At 40.5% G+C, this 22,738-nt stretch overlaps 1 protein-coding gene across 3 annotated transcripts; it reads left to right on the top strand.

Annotated features, from left to right (window-relative positions):
* Positions 1–421: 421 nt before the first annotated feature.
* On the top strand, positions 422–21,624 carry atp2a2a (ATPase sarcoplasmic/endoplasmic reticulum Ca2+ transporting 2a). 3 transcript variants are annotated; one of them, XR_006012009.1, is made up of 21 exons: positions 422–1,017; positions 2,016–2,033; positions 2,112–2,194; positions 4,968–5,072; positions 5,974–6,112; positions 12,338–12,418; positions 12,911–12,996; positions 13,130–13,594; positions 14,832–14,920; positions 15,048–15,150; positions 15,972–16,103; positions 16,200–16,319; positions 16,417–16,635; positions 16,719–17,054; positions 17,179–17,399; positions 17,577–17,779; positions 17,895–17,980; positions 18,065–18,198; positions 18,541–18,658; positions 18,888–20,367; positions 20,886–21,624. XR_006012009.1 is itself a non-coding variant. In XM_041998838.1 (21 exons), exons 1-21 carry the CDS (start codon positions 900–902, stop codon positions 20,897–20,899), a joined length of 2,991 nt encoding a protein of 996 aa, XP_041854772.1. In that variant the 5' UTR covers positions 422–899; the 3' UTR covers positions 20,900–21,624. The 3 variants fall into 3 exon arrangements, 2 of the variants coding, with proteins under 2 accessions (XP_041854772.1, XP_041854771.1); XM_041998838.1 differs by having other exon boundaries at positions 18,888–19,008; XM_041998837.1 differs by having other exon boundaries at positions 18,888–21,624.
* The last annotated feature ends 1,114 nt before the right edge of the window (positions 21,625–22,738 follow it).

The raw sequence follows: 22,738 nt of genomic DNA on the forward strand, positions 1-22,738 counted from the left end.
TTTTTCTCTAATTGTGTAAAAGTCTTGCAGTGTTTTGGGCCTTGTATGCAAAACTGCAAGGATGTTCACAAACAAAGCACAACTAGTTGTGGTTGTGATCAAACATATTTAATTGGATTCCACTACCGGGGGACCTTGTGTAATGTATAAAAATCTATATTTATCAGCATCATGACATTGTTATCCTTGTCTATTTAATTACCAGCAATAATCAGGAAATTATTTGCCAATAACATTTATTAAATGTTATTGGCACTGACTTGTTGGTAAGGCCACCAAACACCAAAGAAGATAAAGCCAGATTTCTGTTTAAATGTTTAAAAAAAAAGTGTCCATGTAAGCATGCAATCCTATAATTTCTTAGTCACTTCCTGTGTTCTTTCATTTCTCCCTGGTTTGAGCGTAGCTGCCAACATTCATCCAATGATATCAGTCCACATACCGCGCAGGGAAGAGGGGCAGCAGTGAGGCGCTTTCATAAAACCAGGCTGTCAGCACAGTGTGGAGCCACAGAGAGCTGCGCCACGGTGAGGCAGGGAACGGCAAGGTAGCACAGGGAGGACTGGGACCGAATGCGGTCCCTGACACAGGACACTGCCGCAGACACTTTTCCACCATTTTCCTAGACAAGCGGACGCTCGTATCAACCTTCATCTGAAGAGGAAAGAGGAGTTTGGCTCGCCTCTACAACATTTCCGTCACTGTCGTGAAGAAATTCTTGACAGGGGGACACGTTAACACCGCGGTCCGTAGCTGTCGATAGCCAACCGAGTGTGAATGTACAGCTCTCAGTTGGCAAACTGATTATCTCTTTTAAAGTAGTGACAGTTTTAAAGAGCCAGAGGGGTCTCCGTCAGCCTAATTTCGGGTGAAACTGGGGAAGAATCCGCCTGTCCGCCATGGAGAACGCTCACACGAAGAGTGTGGAAGAAGTTTACAGTTATTTCTGCGTCAATGAGAGCACAGGACTTCCACTGGACGAGGTGAAACGACAGAAGGAGAAATGGGGCCTAAACGGTAAGGCATTTTCAGACTATAGACCACCCGAGTCGCTGTGAAAAAGCCGCGGTATGAACGTGTCACCGCAACGTGGGAAGTGTGCACCTAGTGTTCAGCTTATGGGGTAAAAGTCATGAACATCAACGGTCGGCCGGCGATGCTCTGAAGTGATTTGGCTGACGTCATTAGTGGTCACTTCGAGGGTTTCCCGTCTTTTACGTGTTAACAAATTAATAATAAGTACTTGCAGGTCACCGTTGTGTATTGCAACACTGTGTAATGTTTAATCACATTGACTGGTAACATTATCAAACTTACCTCTGGGTGACATTGTTGACAGTAGCTGTAAAACTTTGAGTCATTGTTGATTTACATAAGTGTTGGATGTTCCTCACAGCACTGCAACACATCATCTCATGTGCCTGGAGATCTGGCAGGCAAATTACACTAAATAAGGCCCACCAGATCACTGAAATGCCATCATCTGTCAGAGTTAATCTCTGCTGTCCTAGGTTTAAACAGCTGCTTCATATTAATATTTCCTCAGAGGTCACAGATGGGATGCACCACTTTCTTTGAATATTCTTTGACCTTTATGCTAATTTGAATTTGTATGTACTTTACTATGTGTAAGGAAATTTGAAGGATTGAAATTAAACGACAGTGGTAGTGTTATTTGTAAAATCTAGAAAAAAGGATTGCTGTTTGGTTTTACAGGAGCTATACACCTATAAAGAACCATGCAGTAAAAATATGACTGAGATTCAGCTCAAATTGTGTTTGCTTGCAATTCAGCCTCATTGCGTTACCTATCCTCAGTTTTGCTAAACATATTGAATTTCTTTTGTTCTGGGAGTCAGTTCCATCAACAAATTGGAACTGATGATCCCCATCTCACAAAAATAGCAGAAGAAATGCACTTTAATATTTATACAGCACTTCTTTTTCAACTTTTTCTCTGTTTGTCTGTTTCCTGTGTGCTCCATGGATTGATTCCCACACCTCTTCACACACAGAGTTACCAGCAGAGGAAGGTAATCACTGCTATCACTTACATTGTTACTAATAAATGTCTGTGATGAACTGTTTCTCACCGTGTGCTCCATCTGCAGGGAAATCTCTATGGGAACTTGTCATTGAACAGTTTGAAGATTTACTTGTTCGGATCCTTCTACTGGCTGCATGCATATCTTTTGTAAGTCAGTTTTGTTGTTAATTTTGTGCATAATCACTTTTAATCATCTCATCTTGAGCCAAGTGAGTTGAATGATAAAAAATACTTCCACTTTTTCCAGCAGGTCAAATAATTAATGCCTTTACTGAAAAGTTATGGGAGCTCACATGACAGTATCCCTTTCCCATCTCTCGCTAAAAGACTGTCTACATGAAGTCAGGACTGCGATTACGATTTCACTTATGTAAAGAATGGCAGGCACACGTTACACAGCGCATAGTGCTACGGTGTCAACGTCTTCAGTTTGTATAACTGGCCTGAGGTTATGCTCACTTAGCAAGGAGCTAAACAGCTGAGAAGGCCAGCGACTCATCTCAGGAATGGTGACAACAGCAGTAGCAGCATTGAGTTGCCATCACCTTGCGTTATGTGCAGTAAGACATCTGAGTCGTCAAGCCTGACTGCTGTTTAATGACTTACCCTGGTCTCGCTCTGCCTGCTGACTTTTAGTGCCTGACAGATAAATATTTAATAGTGGGCTGCTGTTATGCAATAACAATTCCATATAGTATAAACAGCAGTTAATGTAGTAATGGTATATAAAAATAAGTGGTTTCCTGTGTATTTTTAGGTTGCAAGTATTTGTTTTAGCAAATGTTTGCATAGAAAAAAAACACATTTAAAATTAGATTGAACTTTTAAGGGGAAAATGTTTTTTTGACTATTTTCTTCAGCGATAAATTCAGAACAGAAATGAATTCTTATGACTGTATGATATATTCCTGAAGGGAAACTTTTTTTTAATATATATATAATGTTAAAAACAACTGTAGCAGTACTCCCTCTACGTATGCATGTGTGTGTTAGCTGGTGTGTAGTTGGCAGTACTCAGTCAGGTGATAGAGAGGTGTCAGTGGCCACTGTCTGACAAGGGAATAGAGCACCAGTCCAGGCCAAATTTGGGCTTGCACCCTTTTGTGGGAGGTTCTCTCCATCAAACTAATGCACAGCACCAGTGTAAATTTACCACATACCCAGTTTGGAAAGAAACCCTGCAGCCATGAAAGCAGCTCATCAAACTTAAATGTCTAGGATACAATCTTAAGTGTTAGTTTTGTTTGAATAATGGTGGTTTGTGGTCGTAATTCAGACCAGCAGCTGTATTTTATGAGTTAAGAGGACAAAATGTTATCTGTCGCATGTAGAGGAAAAAACAATTAAGCCACTTAGTGGATTAGATGTTAGAGAGACAAGTAAATGCCAGTTATTTGAGTAACTGAATACTACTGGAAGCCATTATGTCAAACCTTTTTTTTTTTTTTTACCATATTTTTACACTTTTACACTAGACATACAAAATGTCTATGCGTGCTAGTCCATAAAATCATAGAGCTACACTGAGTTCACCATACCAGCCACCAAAGACCAGGCTACATCCCAGCTACTTCACTGATATCAGTCTTCAGCATAAAAAAGCTGTTATTACTGACCACTTACTACTGTATAACTTGTTATTTTAGAATTAGTATCCAAGTTTTAAATTCTTGTAATGTCCTCTAATATTATAAAAACACTGTTTACTATGGTTAGAAATGTAAATTTCCAAGTAATTTAGTGACTAAATAGTTATTAAACAAGAAAATTATTGGCATTGAACTACAGTGGAAGTCATTTTTGTTAAGCACAGCTAAGATGTAAATCCCGTGGGAACCATTAAGCAGTGTGCGTCTGTATTTTACAGCCATTAAGTTGTTCTTGTCATTTGAGTTAAACAATGCTAAATGTCTTTGGCATTTACAATAGTCAGATACGTAGATCTTACTAAGATTGATTGCTTTATTAAGTTAGGGGGGATTATCTAATTGCCAGTGACGCACAAGATAATTTTGGGACAACTTTTTTTTCTTATTTTTCCCTTTAAACCGGAACAGCAACCCAATAAGACCTGATGACACTTGCGAGTGTGACTTGGATCTTAATTGTCTGAATGAACCACCAGATCAAGATACAGTTTGTTTGTTTCCTCTCCTGGAAGAGTTTTATGTCTCTGCTGTTTGCTTGCTTTTTAGTGTTGATGAAAGCCCGACAAGTTAAAATAATTATATGTTTGCATTGTTAAATGATTTTTTATGAAACATCCTTCCACAGTTTATCAGCACTGTGCAGTTACGTCTCCTAGAAATTATATATTCGCATTAATATCAGCAGTTTCCTGCAGTAAATGAAATGTATGCATTGTCGTACTCCTTGGATAAATCTGTCAGCACATGCTGTTAATGAAGTAAATTAAACCTGAGATATTTTCAGAAAATTCATGAAGACATGAATGTGTTCAGTTTAATTAGTTGTACATGTTTGGTGTGTGTTGTTTTTAATTTACCAGTATGTGAAGTCTAAAAAAAAAAAAAAAAACATCCAGGATGATCCAAGCTAACAGTCTCTGGTTAATGTATCAAGATTCTGATAACATATTAATAGAATGAGACACTGTAGTTAGAGAAAGGTCCTTATCTGTTTAAGAGATATAAACATGGCCAGCTAAAATAAAAATAATAATTAAAACAATTAATTAGGGTACAACATATTTTCTTCTGTAAATTGTGTCTGCTAAATTAATTTAGCAGACACCTTTATCTAAAGCGAGGAACACATTACGGGCAGCGTGGACTTTATATTTACCCAACTTTGCTTTTACATGCAGGTTAGGCGGATTTGGGGATTAAACTAGTGACATTATGATTAACAGTCAGCCGCTCTCAGATTTTCATGAATGTTTCTTTCTCGCTGTTTTCAGGTCTTGGCCTGGTTTGAGGAGGGGGAAGAAACGATCACAGCGTTTGTGGAGCCTTTTGTGATTTTGCTTATTCTCATCGCCAACGCCATCGTCGGGGTGTGGCAGGTGAGATGGTGCGGTGGATCGTGGGAAGTCTTTGCATTTATATTTTCGCCTATCTGTCTGGGTGATATAGATGACTCTTACCAGAACCGAATGGACTTTTTACTATTTATTTTTAAGTAAATCACATTTCATTAGCAGAATGATATTTTACGGGTAGCTATGTAGTCTGTGTTTAAATGTGTCAAATGCCTGAAAAACCAATGTATTAACCTGAAGTTACAGTTAACCTGAAGTTAATGAGCTGTGGGTGGGAAGAATCAATAACATCAATTCAGTGCAATTCAGTACATTTTGTCCACTGGAGTGTAGCTTTACCAGGAGCATCCAGTACGTTAGTCCATGTGGCAAAAGAAATTAGTCAGTCTGAAATACAGTCACCATTTTAAAAAAAAGACATTAATGAGCCATAAGCTGCTAAAATGCTCACATTAAAGCTAAATATGGGATAACAATAGTATAAATGGTAAAACTTTCAGAAATATACATAACAGTTATTGTATGCCTGATTTTCAGGGTGTATCAATGTGACATTCAGCTGTGAGTTGAGGGTTTTATCATCAGTTAGACTTTACAGGCACAGTAGATAAACACTGTGCTGAAAGTTATTTTTGTCTCAAAGTGGGCTTCCTATTGAATTATATAAAAAAAATGTGTAGGCAGTCCATCCAGAGTGAAGCATGCTTTGCTGATGAACGATGAAGAGGCTGGTGAAGGGCACAACTGGAAAATATCAGAAGATATAAAAATGTTATAAATCAGATTTTGAGTGATATAAACCAACATGTGACCCATCAAAATGTCATGAAACAAACCTCTTGAATTAGTTAGCTGTTCATGTGATATCAGTTCATTTCAGAGCATTTAGAAATGTTGGCACTAACTCTCATTTTCTCCTCACCAGGAACGCAATGCTGAGGATGCCATCGAGGCTCTGAAGGAGTACGAGCCAGAGATGGGGAAAGTGTACCGGCAGGACAGGAAAACTGTGCAACGGATTAAAGCCAGAGATATTGTGCCTGGTGACATTGTGGAGGTGGCTGGTAGGTTGCTCTGCGTCACACACTGTGCTTGCCTAATCACACATTATTTGGTAACTTATCATTTTTATCTATTTATTTCCTGCTGTTACATAGTTGTGTTTTGGAAATTTGTAGACATTAATTTGATTTAGGGGAGTTTTGTCAAGCAAAGACAACATCTGGACACCACATGAATAAAATTGGAGCAAACTCTGAAATGAACATAAAATCAGAAATTTAATATCAACACGCTGCAATGAAAAATGCTTTTGTTTAATTGTGAAACAGCATATTTATGTGTAAATGGCTTTATTTAGAGAGCCAAAAACACATTTCCTGCTCACATATTACAGTATAGTACCTCATCTATGTTCAGCTCTGCCTCAGGTACGCTGGACAGATCATCTGAGTCCAGGTATGGTCATGGTTTACATTTAGCACAAACCTCCCCCCATCCCCAAGAGCCGCTGTAGGGGTGACTCACCCTGCAAGAGCAGTGTATTTTGAGATGTTCCTATTAACCCATTGTCTCTAAGGGGTGGGTGGAACTGCTATTAATGCCCACATATCTGTGTGTATTTTTTTTTACACATGTTAAGTTTGAGCTCAGCCCAGTAACGAGCATCTCCTGCATCCTCCCAGCTCATCCATCTGTGAGGTTTCCCACCATACAGTCTGTGAACTGAGCGCTGGAGCGTTTGGCTCTGGTGAGGTCAGGTCAGCGTATTCCAGCGGCTGAAATCCTCAGGATGTGAAGCTTTTTTTTAAGTGTGGTCCCCCCCCCTACAGCTTCACTTGCTTATAAAATTCTGCAGAGGGACGATCAGAAACTGGCATGTTGTGGAATGCTGAAGTCCTTAAAACACTAGCGCTATCTTGATACTCTGTTTGACCTAAGCCACTGAAGTGATGCATAGATTTTCTGTACATAGTGGTAGGTTTTATTTTTAGCTGTCATAGGCCGTTTAGATTATGGAATGTATTATTTATAGAGGTACTGACAGCCATGAAGATGACAGGTGTCTGCCTCCATTCGGCCCCCTCCCTCCATGCGTGGGGGGGGACATTGCTACACTGAGATTATTGGGTAACCTTGACAAGGACAAATGAAGCAGAAATGTGCAAGGATTTCAAGTTTACTAGTTTTGATATGTTCTATTTAGCTTCTATAAGTTTGGCAGTGCTGATCATGATATTTTGTTATGTAGCAAAAGGAGCTGAACGTGGAGAGCTTTAGCATTTGGCTCAGGTTTAAACAGAACCTAGTGAGTCAGACGAGCTCTCCTCTTGCAAAAAAAAAAACTCTTGTTGAAGGCAGCAGGAGGCCTTGCTGTCAGCAGCATGAGGCTTACCCGAAAGAGCACACCGGCAGGCAGAAAATGAATGTTTTATCCTGCAGTCAGGACAACCACATTAGCTCTTCTTACTTCCCAAATCCTCCAAATATCTTCTACAGTGATTCCACTCAGGCTTTCTTTTTTATGAATAATACTTTCCCCAAGCTTCAAAGTGACCCCTTGCCATGCGGAGGATGAGTGTGATGACGCAGATGCTGGCCCAGTGGCTGCTGAGCTGAGATAGAGGACACAGAGATGAGCCCTCTGTGGCTGTCTCAACAGTGAGAAGAATATACAGCAGCCAATCTGGGCTGCTCCCTGTCAGGGTGCTGCTGCTGCATGTTATGCTTTCTACTCTTGTCTATTCACTTCTCAGCCTCACATTCACCAGATTTGTTTGAAATGTCTTTAACATGAATTCTTTTTAAGCTTTTATGAAGAAATTACTTTTTTCTATCTTCTTTTATAATACATTTAAGCTTGTTGTCAGATTAAAGCAGCTAAAGCTTAGAGCTTGATTTTCTCCATAAACTGTCATTTACATATGATTAATTATGCATTTACTGTCATTTAGATAGGCAGTTGTTTTATGATGTACAAATGACTGCAGTTAAAATTTATTAAAGGACATGAATTAAATCCTAAAAGTGACAATGGCTGACAGCACATGAAGGTCACAAGCGCTTATGACTGGATTTAAGTTCTTGTCATAACACAGTCATTTGTTTACTTCCAGTTTGCAGTTTGGTGTCAAGGACTTGCAGATTTGGATGCTGGTCTTTTGTCAGAACGGTAGAGCTTAGTGGGTTTGTTCTCTGCAGCTTGTGAGTTTGTGGAGTCTGGCAGCGATGAAGGGGCTCATGTGGGGGCAGTGTAAGGGGAGGATCTCTTGTCTCTTCCTTTTGTACTAAAGAGAGAGATGGCCTTATAGGGAAGAGCTTTGTCGATAACCGTCCCACCCCACCATGCTCTGTGCTTAGCTAACCTAGCCATCAGCACCCGCGCCCACCACTGGGATTCCAGACACCACGGATAGTATGTGGCATTTAATGTGGTCTGGCAAGCGTCCGTTGTCACTGGGGGACTGTCTTTTGGCAAATGCTCCTGATATGTCAGCAAGACTGAGAGAAACCGTTTAATTTTGCCAGCCAGGATGGTAGGTTTTAGAAACACAAACTCACATGTACTGAAGTGCAGACAGACAGGTGCAGAGAGGTTTTCATTTAAACCGTGTAGGTTCACTGAAACAATTAGACTCACAGCTTGGCTGCACTTTTGGGATTCTGAATTAAATATGCATGTGATACACTGACCTTAACATACAGTGTTAGGGTAAAGTAAAGTACTCTGTTAGAGTCATTCCCCACTAAAGCTGGACCACAGATTTATGGAGATTGTCAACTCAACAAGCACATGCCTCTAGCCATGTTAACGCTGTTGTATTGTGTTGACTGGTGGGATTCCATGCTATGCTATCTTGATGGTTATAGATGATAAGTAGAGATGTCAGGCTGAAGCCCATGAAAGCTTCAGCGAGGAGCCACACGTGCAAAGGCTGAACTTGAGACATGAGAGCAACGTGCAGTTCTGACCTTTTGTCAGCACATGTCCCTGCTTAATCTGATCATAAGTGGTCTGCGTTGGGATTTTAATGTCTGAAATGGCTGCAGCTGATTTATAAATTTTATTTAGACATTTAGAGGACATTACATTTTCCAATTAAAATTATTTAAAATTATACATGTATCGGACTTTGACTGGACCACTGCAAGACCTTGATTTTTTTCTTTTACACCGATTCTGTGGTAGATTTGCTGCTGTGTTTGGGATCATTGTCAGTAGTATGACCCTGTTTCAGCCATGTTTTGGTTGTGGGACAGATGAGCTAACGTTTGACTCAAAAATACATTGGCATACAAAGGAGCTCATGGTCGACTCAATGACAAAAAAAAAGAAAAAAAGTCCAGTTTCTGTAGCTTAAAAAATAAGCCCATATCATCAGCCCTCCATTACCGTGTTTATAAACTGGTTTTAAATACTTGTGCTGATATTTATGCTGCGTTAGATTTTCACTAGTTGTGGTGCTGTCTATTATAGCTAAACATAATATTCAGATGCAGCCAGCTGTTGATGTCTCAGGCAGAAAGCTTAGACTTAGCTATTACATACGTGGGGTCATAGGTGAGTGCCAATGTCACAATTCAGCTGACATGTTTACATTTACAACGGCGTTACATCTAGTTTTCACCTATATATGCACTTAAGTAAACACATTACAGAAATGTGTTATGTTTTGTTTAACTTAGATAGCTAATTGCTAGAGGGAAGGCTAGACTGGACTGAGAATAGGAAGCAGTGAAATGTTTGTTTTATCTGTTTGGTGATATCATTATCAGTTTGAACCAAGTATTTGTATATTTGCACATGTGGTAATTCAGCTGGAGAGTTAATCAGTTGGAGAAGTTTTGGAAAGCTGCTGGATGCTTTGCCTGTTGATCATTGTAACAGGAGGTCAGTCTTTTGTTCAGCTGCCATCAGCAGATGACTCCTGGACGGCTACACCTCGCCATCCTCGAACATACAGCAGGTTTTGGTGACAGTCTCAGCTGGCAGCTCCAGTTCAGTTTCCACCTCACCTGCTGTTCAAAGATCTTTTTAAAAGGCACTTTTGGCAGCCACATCAGATGCAGTGTGTCACCAGGTGTGAGTTTAGTGAACTGAATGGGGGACTATATGACCTGTTTGCAAGCATGTCATGCCTGGGAAGATGGTTGGACTGCAACCAAGTGGGATGTTGACATGACAGATGATTTATTCCATTCATCAGTGTCTCAGAGTTTTTGAATGTGCATCAGTTTCTTTGTATGTGAACAAAAGCAAGAACTACCAGTATAGGTGCATCCTTTTAGCCTTGTCTCTTGGATCTGCTTTGTCTAAGAAGTTGTTTTCCTTCGAAGGTAATGACTTAGTACAAGATATCTCAGTGTTACACAGACATCTGGGATGAAATTTTAAGAAAACACTCAAATTTTTGTACTTATCATCTAACAAAGGCAATCCTTATTATAGCTCCAATGTTTTTCCTATTCATACGTATAGCCATAAAATGAAGAATCCATGATTAATTGATTGATGCCATAGTCTGTATTTCATTAGGACTCCATGCCTGGATCGGTCTACTCATGAGTTTTTCTTAAGAGTGAAGCTTCATTTGTATCAGAATTTCCAGATTCAGATGCTTTAAAGATGTGTAGGAGCTGTCACTCTGCCTTCGTTGGCTGGTGCCTGCTGACAGATGAGTTTCTGGCACTGCTGTCAGGACATTTAGCAAGTGGCTGATCATTTAGCTTCACACGGGGTTGTGTCTCGTAGTGAGAAGTCAACACAGCACTTATCAAAGGGGCTGAAACCCACATCATTATAAAAAGACTCTGCAATAACTGGGAAATGAGTAAGAATGTATGCAGCCACTATTTAATGGACTTGCAGGGTGACTTGTATTTTAAAGCAACTCTGGAGTGGTGTAGAGGAGTGGGACTTATCTTCTTCACCCTGTTTCTCTCTTCCTGTATCAGTCGACGAGGAAGCAGCTGCCACCATGATGCTACATGTAAACCTGATAAACCAACTGGAAACATATTGAAGGGCATTTCCATTTTTGGTTTTATGCATAGTTAATCGCATTGCTATTTTCCCCTCCCTTTCCCCATGAGCATGGCCGGTCTTAGATCATGGTACATGTCTTCTTTAGCCAGGTTCAGGACATTTGATTAAATGTTTGTTCTCAAGTTTTTCCTGTGCATGATTTAAAGATTTTAATTCAGCTCTGTGTTGATGATTAGTTAGATTTGAGTACTCGATATTTGCCAAGTTGGCACAGTTTTCTGGATAATAACTACACAATATTCTTAAGTCTTTTGTAACAGTCTGACACGATTTACATTTTTAACTAGGCAGGCCTATATGTAGACTACACCCACGGAACTGTGCCATACCCTGAGCCATTTCCCCAGTTTCCACCCCCTTTATGTACCATTTGGAAGCTGAATTGGGTCACAGCAATTCCAATGCACCCAAATTGGCCTATTCCTTTGAGACAGGCCTTTTATGGCTCACGAGTCCTTCATTTCCTCCTCTTTTTTTGGTTCTCCTTCTTTTTCTTGACAGTGATTGCAGCTATGTTTTGCCGCTGGGTTGCACAAAAAAAAAAATAAAAAAAACATGTAGCGAGCTGTAATTCATTATTTTAGTTCACATGAACGCGGAGTTAAAATTAGAAATATCATCTCTTAGATCTCGATTTGACCAGTCCACACAAAGACAAACAAAACAAACTGCTGCTCAAGTGGCTTAAAGATTATTTGAACTAGGGCTGGGCAATAGTTCAAGATTTTCAAATATATCAAGACTTTATCACACACAATAAATAATGAGTGAATATTATTCGAGATAGTTTGTTTTGAGTTAAAAGTGTCTTTTCTTTTTGCATTTTGCACAACTGTATTTCTGTTATGGTCACTGAAAAGTATTTTTCATTCATCTTGTTTTAAGAGCATTTAATTTATCAAACAGCTACTTTAATTCAGTCAACTGTTTTAATGCACATGTGCTGCTGATCCTTAAAGTGCATTTAGCACTGAAGGCTGTAAATTAGAACACTCTCTTTGGTTACTTGATAAAAACAAGATATATATTGTACATCATGATTCTGGTAAAAAAATATTGAGAAATGAAATTTGGTTTATATCCCCCAGTCCTAATTTGAACAACACATGATGTTGTTTCTTTTCTGCTGTAGTGTGAGCTTTCCATCACTGATCTTATTTAGGGTCAGTTCCAGATGACAATTCTGTCTTTGTGCTTGGTTGTTTATGCATTTTCTTGTAACTGCAGATGTGTTTGGTTATAGTTGGAGACAAAGTGCCTGCTGACATCCGCATCTGTTCAATCAAGTCAACAACTCTGAGGGTAGACCAGTCCATCCTGACAGGTATGACTTGTCTGCTGAGTACAGCCAGCAAACTTAATCTGTTTTATTCTCAGCTTTTCCAGTCAGCATGCCTACTTTTAAGTAAAAAATTCTCTTTTTATCTATGAAATATGTGCATTTTACATTTTTTATCTTGTAGAACTGGTTAAATTCTCCTTCACCCACAAGGTCAATACTGACTTTTTATTTCAAATCTTTTTCTATCATTTTAAAGCTTAATTTTTACTCATTATTTTACCGTTATTATACCTGTTAAGAAGTATTAGTTTTAAACCTTCTAAATAAATGTATTAGACTTATCAAGCTGACTGATGAAAAATATAATTGTTGGAGTTGGAAGCAGAGGTCTGTCCTGACGCTCCCAGTAAACACATCTGAACGTGAATAGAAACATTTATATGAAAGATTAGTATAACAACAGCTCAGTACAGATAACCGGACATGCTGCAGACTGACAATCATTAATCTTGATGCCCTGTTTTGTCTTTGTAGGTGAATCTGTGTCTGTCATCAAACACACCGACCCTGTGCCCGACCCACGAGCTGTCAATCAAGACAAGAAGAACATGCTTTTCTCTGTGAGCTACAATCTTAATTACATTCCCCTGTGACTTCTAGTTCATTTAGCTTTTTAACTTTTGAGAAAAAAAACAGCTTAAATTTTTAAATCTAAAGATGTGATGCTAAAATATACATTAAACGTTATTTCAGGGTACCAACATTGCAGCAGGGAAGGCTGTGGGAGTTGTTGTCGCTACTGGCGTTAACACAGAGATCGGTAAGATTCGTGATGAAATGGCGGCCACGGAGCAGGAGAAGACACCCCTGCAGCAGAAGTTGGATGAATTTGGCCAGCAGCTGTCCAAAGTCATTTCCATTATCTGCATTGCTGTGTGGATCATCAACATTGGGCACTTCAACGACCCTGTCCATGGAGGCTCCTGGATCCGTGGAGCAGTTTACTACTTCAAGATTGCCGTAGCGTTGGCTGTAGCTGCCATCCCTGAAGGTCTTCCTGCTGTAATCACCACCTGCCTGGCCCTGGGCACTCGTCGAATGGCCAAGAAGAACGCTATTGTCCGCAGCCTGCCCTCTGTTGAGACCCTGGGCTGCACCTCTGTCATCTGCTCAGACAAAACCGGTACCCTGACCACCAACCAGATGTCCGTCTGCAGAGTAAGCCTCACATATATTCACACACACATACCTGCACACACTCTCTTGGTGCATTGCTGAGCAGTTCTGCTTGTCAGTGCTTCATCAACTTCTCTGTCCCTGTCCAGTGTTTGAATAAAGTCTCAGAAGTTTGACTATAACTGTGTGAGTCACTGAAAATCAACTTGTCAGCAAAAATGCTAATCCTCTGCAAGTATTTGGAGTCAAGATTTCCTTTTGATCGTGTATTCAGGTTATTTAACAACACCGTGACATGCTGCTGTTCCTCTAATCTTCATTGAGCTGTTGGATGACTTGCAGTGCTGCTGTTGCATAACTGGCCTTGCGTCACCAAGCTGCAAAGCAGCCAGCCTGTAGTTCCTTTTTATCTATCTGTATGTGTGAGCCATGCCCCAGTGAAACTTGGCCCCACATAAAAAGGACTTTCAGCATTTGTTAAATTTTCACTTTAACATGTTTTTAAAATCTGTTTGCAGTTTGCACAAGCTGCCTTTTAACTGTAGTTATGATAATATTAAATCCCCAAAAAGAGAAAACATCAGAAACAGAAGCATCAGAATATGCAAACAAAATCCATGTAAGAGGTGTGCTAATTGAACACATTTCACACATTAATTTCAAATTTATATTTTGTTCAACAGCTGCGCATGCAACAAAAATGGCTACATGAGTAAAACTGGTGTACAGCTCTACCACAGTCATGCTACTTGTCTGTTTAATAGTGTTTACGCAGAGTTCTTACCATATATTTTTCTTACTAAGCCCAAGGCAATGAGTAATGATGCCCATTAGCTTGAGATCTAAATGAGATATTCTTGTTTCACCTGCAGCATTGTTGTCATGCATGTTTTGAACATGACCAATCCCTGACTCTGTGTGTGTGTGTGTGTGTGTGTGTGTGTGTGCGCGCTCGCGGCAAAGCTTCTTGGGAAATCGGGCTTGGCACTTCAACTTCTTCAGGCTTCCTGGCTGACTGCTCTGTTTACTTAAGAAGAAACTTAACACCCCTTTTTCACATTAGGCAGAGCACCACCCAGCCTGGCCCTATCAGAGACACACTTTGTAGCACTGCAGGCTTTCACTACTCAGGTTCACTTTGGGTTTCGGCATTTTGTGCTGCCACCTGCTGTGTCAAGGAAGAAGCTGGCAGTCGATTCAATCACTGACATGAAGAATTGATGTCCCCCGCAGAGGAGATCATACTCATCTCTGTCTCATCTGCTCTTTTGATTTCCAGATGTTCATTATCAACAAAACTGAAGGTGACAGCTGCTCTCTGTCAGAGTTCAACATCACAGGTTCTACCTACGCTCCAGAGGGAGAAGTGTGAGTGCCTACTCAGCTCCTGTGTAATGAGAAGAAGGCTCAAATACATACAGATGTGCAGAATAGGAGTGTGGTCCTGTTTGTATATTACATAGAGACAATCACAAGACTGTGTACTTTTCCTCAGGTACCATGATGGAAAACCAGTGAAATCCTCCCAGTATGATGCTTTAGTTGAGCTGGCCACCATCTGTGCTCTGTGTAATGACTCCTCTCTGGACTTCAATGAGGTATGCAATGTCCATGTTTCTTACTTTGTGTACTATAAGTAGAGGAATAACTGATTTTATTTCAGGAGCCACATACGCAAGTAGGCAGGACCTGTAAAATAACACAATAACCTATAAATAACAAAAACTCCTAAACTTTTTCCCATTTGTTTTACTGTAAAGAAATACAAGTAAATTATCCACATCATTAGAAATCATTGTGAACAGCCTGACATGTCCTGATTAAAAATAAGTGCACTTTCAACAACTTTTCAACAGGTATCTGGAACTGAAATTCACAATATTTTCCGTCATGATTAGAGCTAGAAGTTATTTTAAATGCACATTTCTACATCTGTGTAGTATTTCTGGCCACATGGAACAACTTGCCTCATCATACAAACTGAAATTAAATCTATTAAAAAAGAAAGGTATAAAAGATATAAGAGGTTTTCACACTGCCTAGTAAATGTTTTTTAGTTTAAACATTATAAAAAAATGCAATCTCACCTTGACAAATTAGTCATTTTATTAGACAGTTGCAGTTAATGTCCTCTATGTCATTTTTCATATTTACCAAATTCATCCTGGAGGCCGGTTTTGGCCCCTGGGCCGTATGTTTAACACCCGTGATCTAGACCTTTAGGTGTCATGTAGTTTATTTGTACAAGGTCTCTTTGTTTCTTAATTCTTAACTGTGTCCCTTTTATCTTTTTTCTCTACTCAAATCTGTTCTTTAATACACCAGGTTGAGCCATAAATCTGTTTTCTTCTCCTCTTCTTCTATACTGGTTCTTCAATAAAGACAGTAAAAATAACCTTGTATGGTTTTGATGTGTCAGGTGAAGGGTGTGTATGAGAAGGTCGGCGAAGCCACAGAGACGGCGCTGACTTGTCTGGTAGAGAAGATGAATGTCTTTGACACCGAGGTCCACAGCCTGTCTAAGATTGACAGAGCCAACGCCTGCAACTCGGTGAGTGACAGCTTTATCCTCACTTGCATGCTCTGCACATTCCTGCTGCTTTCTCTCAGCAAGTTTTCCCCTCTGACCGTACTTTCGCTGGAGCAGGTGATCAAACAGCTGATGAAAAAGGAGTGCACCCTGGAGTTCTCCAGAGACAGGAAGTCCATGTCTGTTTACTGCACACCTAACAAGTCCCGCTCTTCCATGGGCAAAATGTTTGTTAAGGTATGATGACAGAAAAATGTGCTTGTCTGTAGCATTGCAGGTGGTACCAGGTGTCATGTATGATGTCAATATTAATTTTCTCTGGTCTGCCTCACAGGGGGCCCCAGAGGGCGTCATTGACAGATGCTCTCATGCCAGAGTGGGCAACAGCAAAGTTCCACTCAGCCCAGGCATCAAGGAAAAAATCCTGTCTGTTATCCGTGAGTATGGGACAGGTCGGGACACTCTACGGTGCTTAGCTTTGGCCACACGAGACAACCCACCCAAAATGGAGGACATGGTTTTTTCTGACACGGCCAAGTTCTCGGAGTATGAGGTGAGTTTTCATTCTGTTTGTGTTTTGGATCAAAACTGCCTGTTTGCCGATGCACGTTAATGTCTTTATCTCTCTGTGTCCAGTCTGACCTCACTTTCGTCGGCTGCGTTGGCATGCTGGACCCTCCCAGGCAGGAGGTGGCAGCTTCCATCAAGCTGTGCCGCCAGGCTGGCATCCGCGTCATCATGATCACAGGGGACAACAAGGGCACAGCTGTGGCCATCTGCCGTCGCATCGGCATCCTGACCGAGGAGGACGATGTTGAGCGCAAGGCCTTCACCGGCCGTGAGTTTGACGAACTGACACCCTACGCCCAGCGGGAGGCGGTGACTCACGCACGCTGTTTCGCCCGTGTCGAGCCCTCTCACAAGTCCAAGATCGTCGAGTTCCTGCAAGGATTTGATGAAATTACAGCTATGGTACATGGCCTGAAGGCAGACTCTGCAGGGTGTTTCACCTCTATCGTTTGGGTTTAAATGTGCTTAGTTTGATTTTAAATCCAAACCTGGACATTTGTCTCTTTAACTAAACATTTGTCCACAGACGGGAGATGGAGTGAACGATGCACCTGCTCTAAAGAAGGCAGAGATCGGCATCGCTATGGGCTCTGGCACTGCTGTGGCCAAGTCAGCCTCGGAGATGGTCCTCGCCGATGACAACTTCTCTTCCATAGTGGCTGCTGTCGAAGAGGGCAGAGCCATTTACAATAATATGAAGCAGTTCATCAGATACCTTATCTCCTCTAATGTGGGTGAGGTTGTTTGGTGAGTGTCTTCTAGACCAGATGAAAGCCTTTAGTTGCTCCAATTTTTCATAACTGAAAAAGAGCATCCATGTTGCATTAAATAAAAAATCTAAAGCATTAAAGTTAAATAAATCATTTGTAAGTGTGAAGTTGCTTACGTCATTAGGTTTCTAACTGGAGTTATTTCTCCTGACAGCATCTTCCTTACTGCGGCTCTGGGCTTCCCTGAGGCTTTGATCCCAGTTCAGTTGCTTTGGGTCAATCTGGTGACAGATGGGCTTCCTGCCACCGCCCTCGGCTTCAACCCCCCAGATCTGGACATCATGGAAAAGCCACCTCGCAATGCTAAGGAGCCTCTGATCTCTGGCTGGCTCTTCTTCAGATACCTGGCAATTGGAGGTGAGCTAATATTAGACAGGGATGAAAGGATGAGAGGAGCCTTTCATCTACCTTCATGCACTTTGTTAAACAAGAACTTTGCATATGATTATGTTGTTTTGGTGTCTGCTTGCAGGTTATGTGGGTGCTGCCACTGTGGGAGCTGCTGCCTGGTGGTTTACTGTCTCTGAGGATGGACCACAGCTCACTCTGTACCAGCTGGTAGGTCTGCCTGTCTCAGTAAACTGCATTCAGCTACTCATAGCCTGTTTTTATTCCCTCACTTCTTTCCCTTCCTCCACACAGAGCCACTTCCTCCAGTGCGGACCAGATAACCCAGACTTTGACGGTTTGGACTGCCACGTGTTTGAGTCACCCTACCCAATGACCATGGCCCTCTCTGTGCTTGTCACAATTGAGATGTGCAATGCGCTGAACAGGTGAATAAGGGTGTTTTTTTTTAAGTCGAGCCAAACTTTAAAGGTACTGACCAAAGTGCTGAATACTGAGAATACATAAAACAATAGGACATAAAAAAGATCTAGCAATATAACACAAAAAAAAACGTGAAAAATCTAAAATAAGACTATAATAAAAACAAGATAAAAATAAATATAATCACCTTATTACAAACTAAAATAATAAAATCAACTCTCAAGCTGGGTCAAAGGCCAATGAGAAGAGGTGGAAGATTAAAAAAGTTCTTTAAAGAAAATATTCATGGTCAGAAAAACCACAAACTGAGTAACTGAATCATCCCTCATATTCTCTGCTCTGTTTAGTCTGTCGGAGAACCAGTCCCTGCTGCGGATGCCTCCCTGGGAGAACATCTGGCTGCTGGGAGCCATCTGCCTCTCCATGTCTCTCCACTTCCTCATCCTCTACGTGGAGCCTTTACCTGTGAGTTTTACAAAAAGTAATGAATAAATGAGACTGTCCAAACTCAAAATAAGCTTGCACCTGGAAGACACAGGTGGAGTTTTAGTTGTTTTGTTGGACCTTCTGCCATCTAGTGGTCATATGTCATTATTACAGGTGTATAGTTGAACTCAATGGTGGCTAAAAACCAGTTAAGCAGCTTTAGAAGTACTGGTGGACAAATGAATGAAGAAGTCATATTTTCTTCCAGGTCATCTTCCAGATCACCCCTCTGGATACAACCCAGTGGATGATGGTGCTGAAGATTTCCCTGCCTGTCATCCTGCTGGACGAGGCGCTAAAGTTTTTGGCCAGGAACTACTTGGAACTTGGTAATCAGCTGGAGAAGCCGACCAGCAAAGGCGGCTCCCTGTCTGCATGCGCCGAGGGCATCTCCTGGCCGTTCGTGGCCATCACCTTGCCCCTGGTGCTGTGGATCTACAGCACCGACACTAACGTGTCTGCCATTTTGTGGCCCTGACTGACTCCAGTACACGACCCTCCCTGTGCACCAGTGTGAAGTGGACATTAACACACACATCTAACACGAATACATTAACACGGAATAATTTGCCATCAACACTGATAACCACTGTCAGATCTATTGTATTTACATTTTCACTGATTTAATATTTTTGGGTTTGGGGTGGTGGGGGTCATTTAGTCATATTTTAATGACTGGTATTACATCTAAGTTACATTATTTTATCATCACGCCTCTCTCCAGTTTGACCCATTGTGAATAGCTAGTGATATGGAGATGTGTGTTTAGCTGTACAGAGAATTTACACTATTTTATGATATTAATATTTTATCATTTTGGGGAGGGGGCTATGGGTAAAAGAGTGCTCAATGTGAACAGGATATAGTTCTGATGACCGAACAGTACAATACTAATCTGAGGGCAGAGACTTGATGACAAACTTGGTTTGTCCTGAAATGAATCTGTAGTTATTTTTGAGCTCCATGCATCTTCACTGATAATTTTGTTTCTGCATTAGGCAGAGCACAGCTACCTCAGTGCTGTTAGTATCACCCATCTGTCTGAACACTATTTGGTAGATCACAATTCAAAGTGTTGAGGTAAGCTCCAATTTGTTTTACAGTATATACAAGCTCTCACACACTGAGTTTTTAATTTTCTTTTCCTCTGTTATTTGAGGGAAGAGAGGACAAAGACTTATTACCTGTTTGATCCAGAGCAATTTTTGATACAGCCTGTTAAATATATGTACTTGAAAAGAACACATTTGTTTTAAGTTCGGTTATTTTTCGGATTCAGTGTCAGATCTTTTTCTTAATTTTACATCTTAAAAACAGCAATCTTTGTAATGTATGTAAAATGTGCACATACTGTACTTGAATATGTTTAAAAAAAGCACCAAGAAGCTGTTAGTCTTATCAGCTGAGCACAACATTAACAGTTAAACAGGACTCTTGAGGCTAAAACAGCTGGTTATCAAATGAGTTTGTATATCTGTACATAGCACACAAAGTAGAGTCAATGTAAACTTTATTTGTTGCTATCATAATGCTCTATACATTTACACTAGTTTACTAAAGCGTGGTCTTAGCCTTTCTGGATACCTGCTTCAACAATGCCAGGCCAGTGAATACCGTACATTTCATTTTTTTTAGTTAAAAAGCTAACTGTTGTCTCTTCCTTTGCCTTCCACATGTTTACCTTCAGAGTGAGTACACTTTGAACTGCATGCCAACTACCAGCACGCTCTCATCTTCATGTGGTTGTGCAGCTTTGCACTGTCGACAACTCCTTATATTTATATTAAGGTTTAAGAGAAAAACTTTATGGTACAGGAATGAATGGTAAGATTTAGTTGTGAAATGCCTTCAAGTGCCGCCAAGTGCCATTTTCACACTGACTAGAAGTAGGAACTATTTGTGTTTTCTTGAAGCTAAATGTCACAGGTGCTGGTTAGTTTTTTTTTTCATTATTATTATTGTAGACTTGCAGTTTCTGACATCTGTCAGAGAAAATGATATTAAAATGCCCACAACCCATTACAAAACAGAGCCTGTATTAGAGCTACATTAGTCTTTTATCCTAATCTGCTGCTTCTCCATAGCATGGCCTTTTATTGCTTCAGTTAGAAGATTTTGAATTACTTACTTATCAGATGGTACTTTAGTGTGTTGCTTCTGATATTCACTTTGTTTGTTTGCTCCTCTCTCTTTTTTTTTCTTGCAGCAAAGGCCAAGTAAGCCCATCTCTCCTCTAAATTTCTTCCAGAAACTTTGGGTTTTGTTTTGTGGTGTGCATGTGTGTTTTGGGCAGCACATCTTACAAGAGCTGCATGCTACGATGTGATACGATGACATGGGCTCATTTAGCTCATACATTATTGTAGAATGGCCATAAATGAATGTCTGATGGAAACAGCCAGTCTCACCTCATCAGTCTTTCCATCCTCCTGCATGAAGAGCCTCAGATGAAACAAGTCTCATGCCGTCTACGTAGGCTAAGATCGAAGTACAGCGTACTGTCTGTTGTACATGATTCCATGTTGCATGTCCACTTAGTCAGCCATCTGTTTTACCAGACTTCTCTAATCCTCAGTGTATAGTACTGGTAAATAGTAGATTAGACATTGGTCAAATAGTAAAAATAAGCTCAAAAACAGTTCATTTTTCCTAAGGAAATACTTTTATGGGATATTTAAAAACCTAACTTGTTTTTTTTTTCTTCTTTTTTATTTTATTTTTTTTATTTTGGCTTTGCACTGAGATGTGCAACATGTTTGGAAAAGATTTAGCCATGTCTGGAAAGGCGGACATGCAGTGATGAGTTTGCTTTACTATAAGATTGGCAGGCAGTCTTTCCACTGGCATTTCTTTTGCCAAACTGCTGTACTGTATTTTCGGATGATTGTACAATGTATCACATGAACCATTTCAGGTAAATAAAACTGTCATACATGAAGAGTTTACTCAATTTATGTTGGTGTCATTTATTTCTAGCGTTTTTAGAAGATTGTGGCAGCTACTGAAATTCTAATTGACGTTATTTTTACAGCAGCAAACAATCTATTATGTGAATATAATGGTGGTACAGTCATGAAAAAGTACATCCTTCCAAGGTTTTCTGTATCAGGACATGATTTAAAAAAACAAATAATAACAAAACATTACTTACCAGATTTTAAAAGTCAATGCCAGGTGGTGCATTATCCTGCTGGAAGTAGCCATCAGCAGATGGTACACTGTGGTCATAAAAGGATGGACATAGCAACAATACTCAGGTCGGCTGTGGTGTTTAAACAACACTGAGTTGGTACCAAAGAGTGCCAAGAAAATATCCTTCACCTCATGACATCACCATCAGCAACCCGAACTGTTGATGCAAGGCAGGATGGATCCATGCTTTCATGTTTTTCCACCAAATTCTGAGCCTACCATCTGAACGCTGCAGCTGAAATGGAGACTCCTCAGACCAGAAAACGTTTTTCCATCTTCTATTGTCCGGTTTTGGTTAGCCTGTGTGAATTGTAGCCCCAGTTTCCTGTTGTTAGGTGACAGGAATAACACCAGTGTGGTCTTCTGCTGCTGGAGCCCATCTGCTTCAAGGTCGAACGTGTTGTGTGTTCAGAGATGCTGTTCTGCAGACCTTGTTTGGAATCTGTCATTTGACTTCCTGTTGCCTTTCTATCATCTCCAACCAGTTTGCCCATTCTCCTCAGATATTTCCTTTTTCAGACCATTCTCTGGAAATCCTAGAAAATGGCCTGAAAAATCCTCTTTCTTCTTCATTCTAAATCTCAGTTTGAACTTTAGCAAGTCATCTTGAGCAGTGTTTCTCAATCCTGGTCCTCAGGACCCATTGTCCTGCATGTTTTAGATGCATCCTTATTAACAGGCTTTGAAAGAACTTGAGTAGTTCATTTAATCTGAATCAGATGTGTTGGAGTTGGGATACATCTAAAGCATGCAGGGCAGTGGGTCCTGAGGACCAGGATTAAGAAATATTGGTCTTGGGCATGTCTACATACTTCAGTGCTATTCCTTTCAGTCCCATCAGAGCTGCAGTCCTGCAGGTTTTCAGTA

This window comes from Melanotaenia boesemani, chromosome 11 (genome assembly GCF_017639745.1).
Source record: "Melanotaenia boesemani isolate fMelBoe1 chromosome 11, fMelBoe1.pri, whole genome shotgun sequence".
NCBI lineage: Eukaryota > Metazoa > Chordata > Actinopteri > Atheriniformes > Melanotaeniidae > Melanotaenia > Melanotaenia boesemani.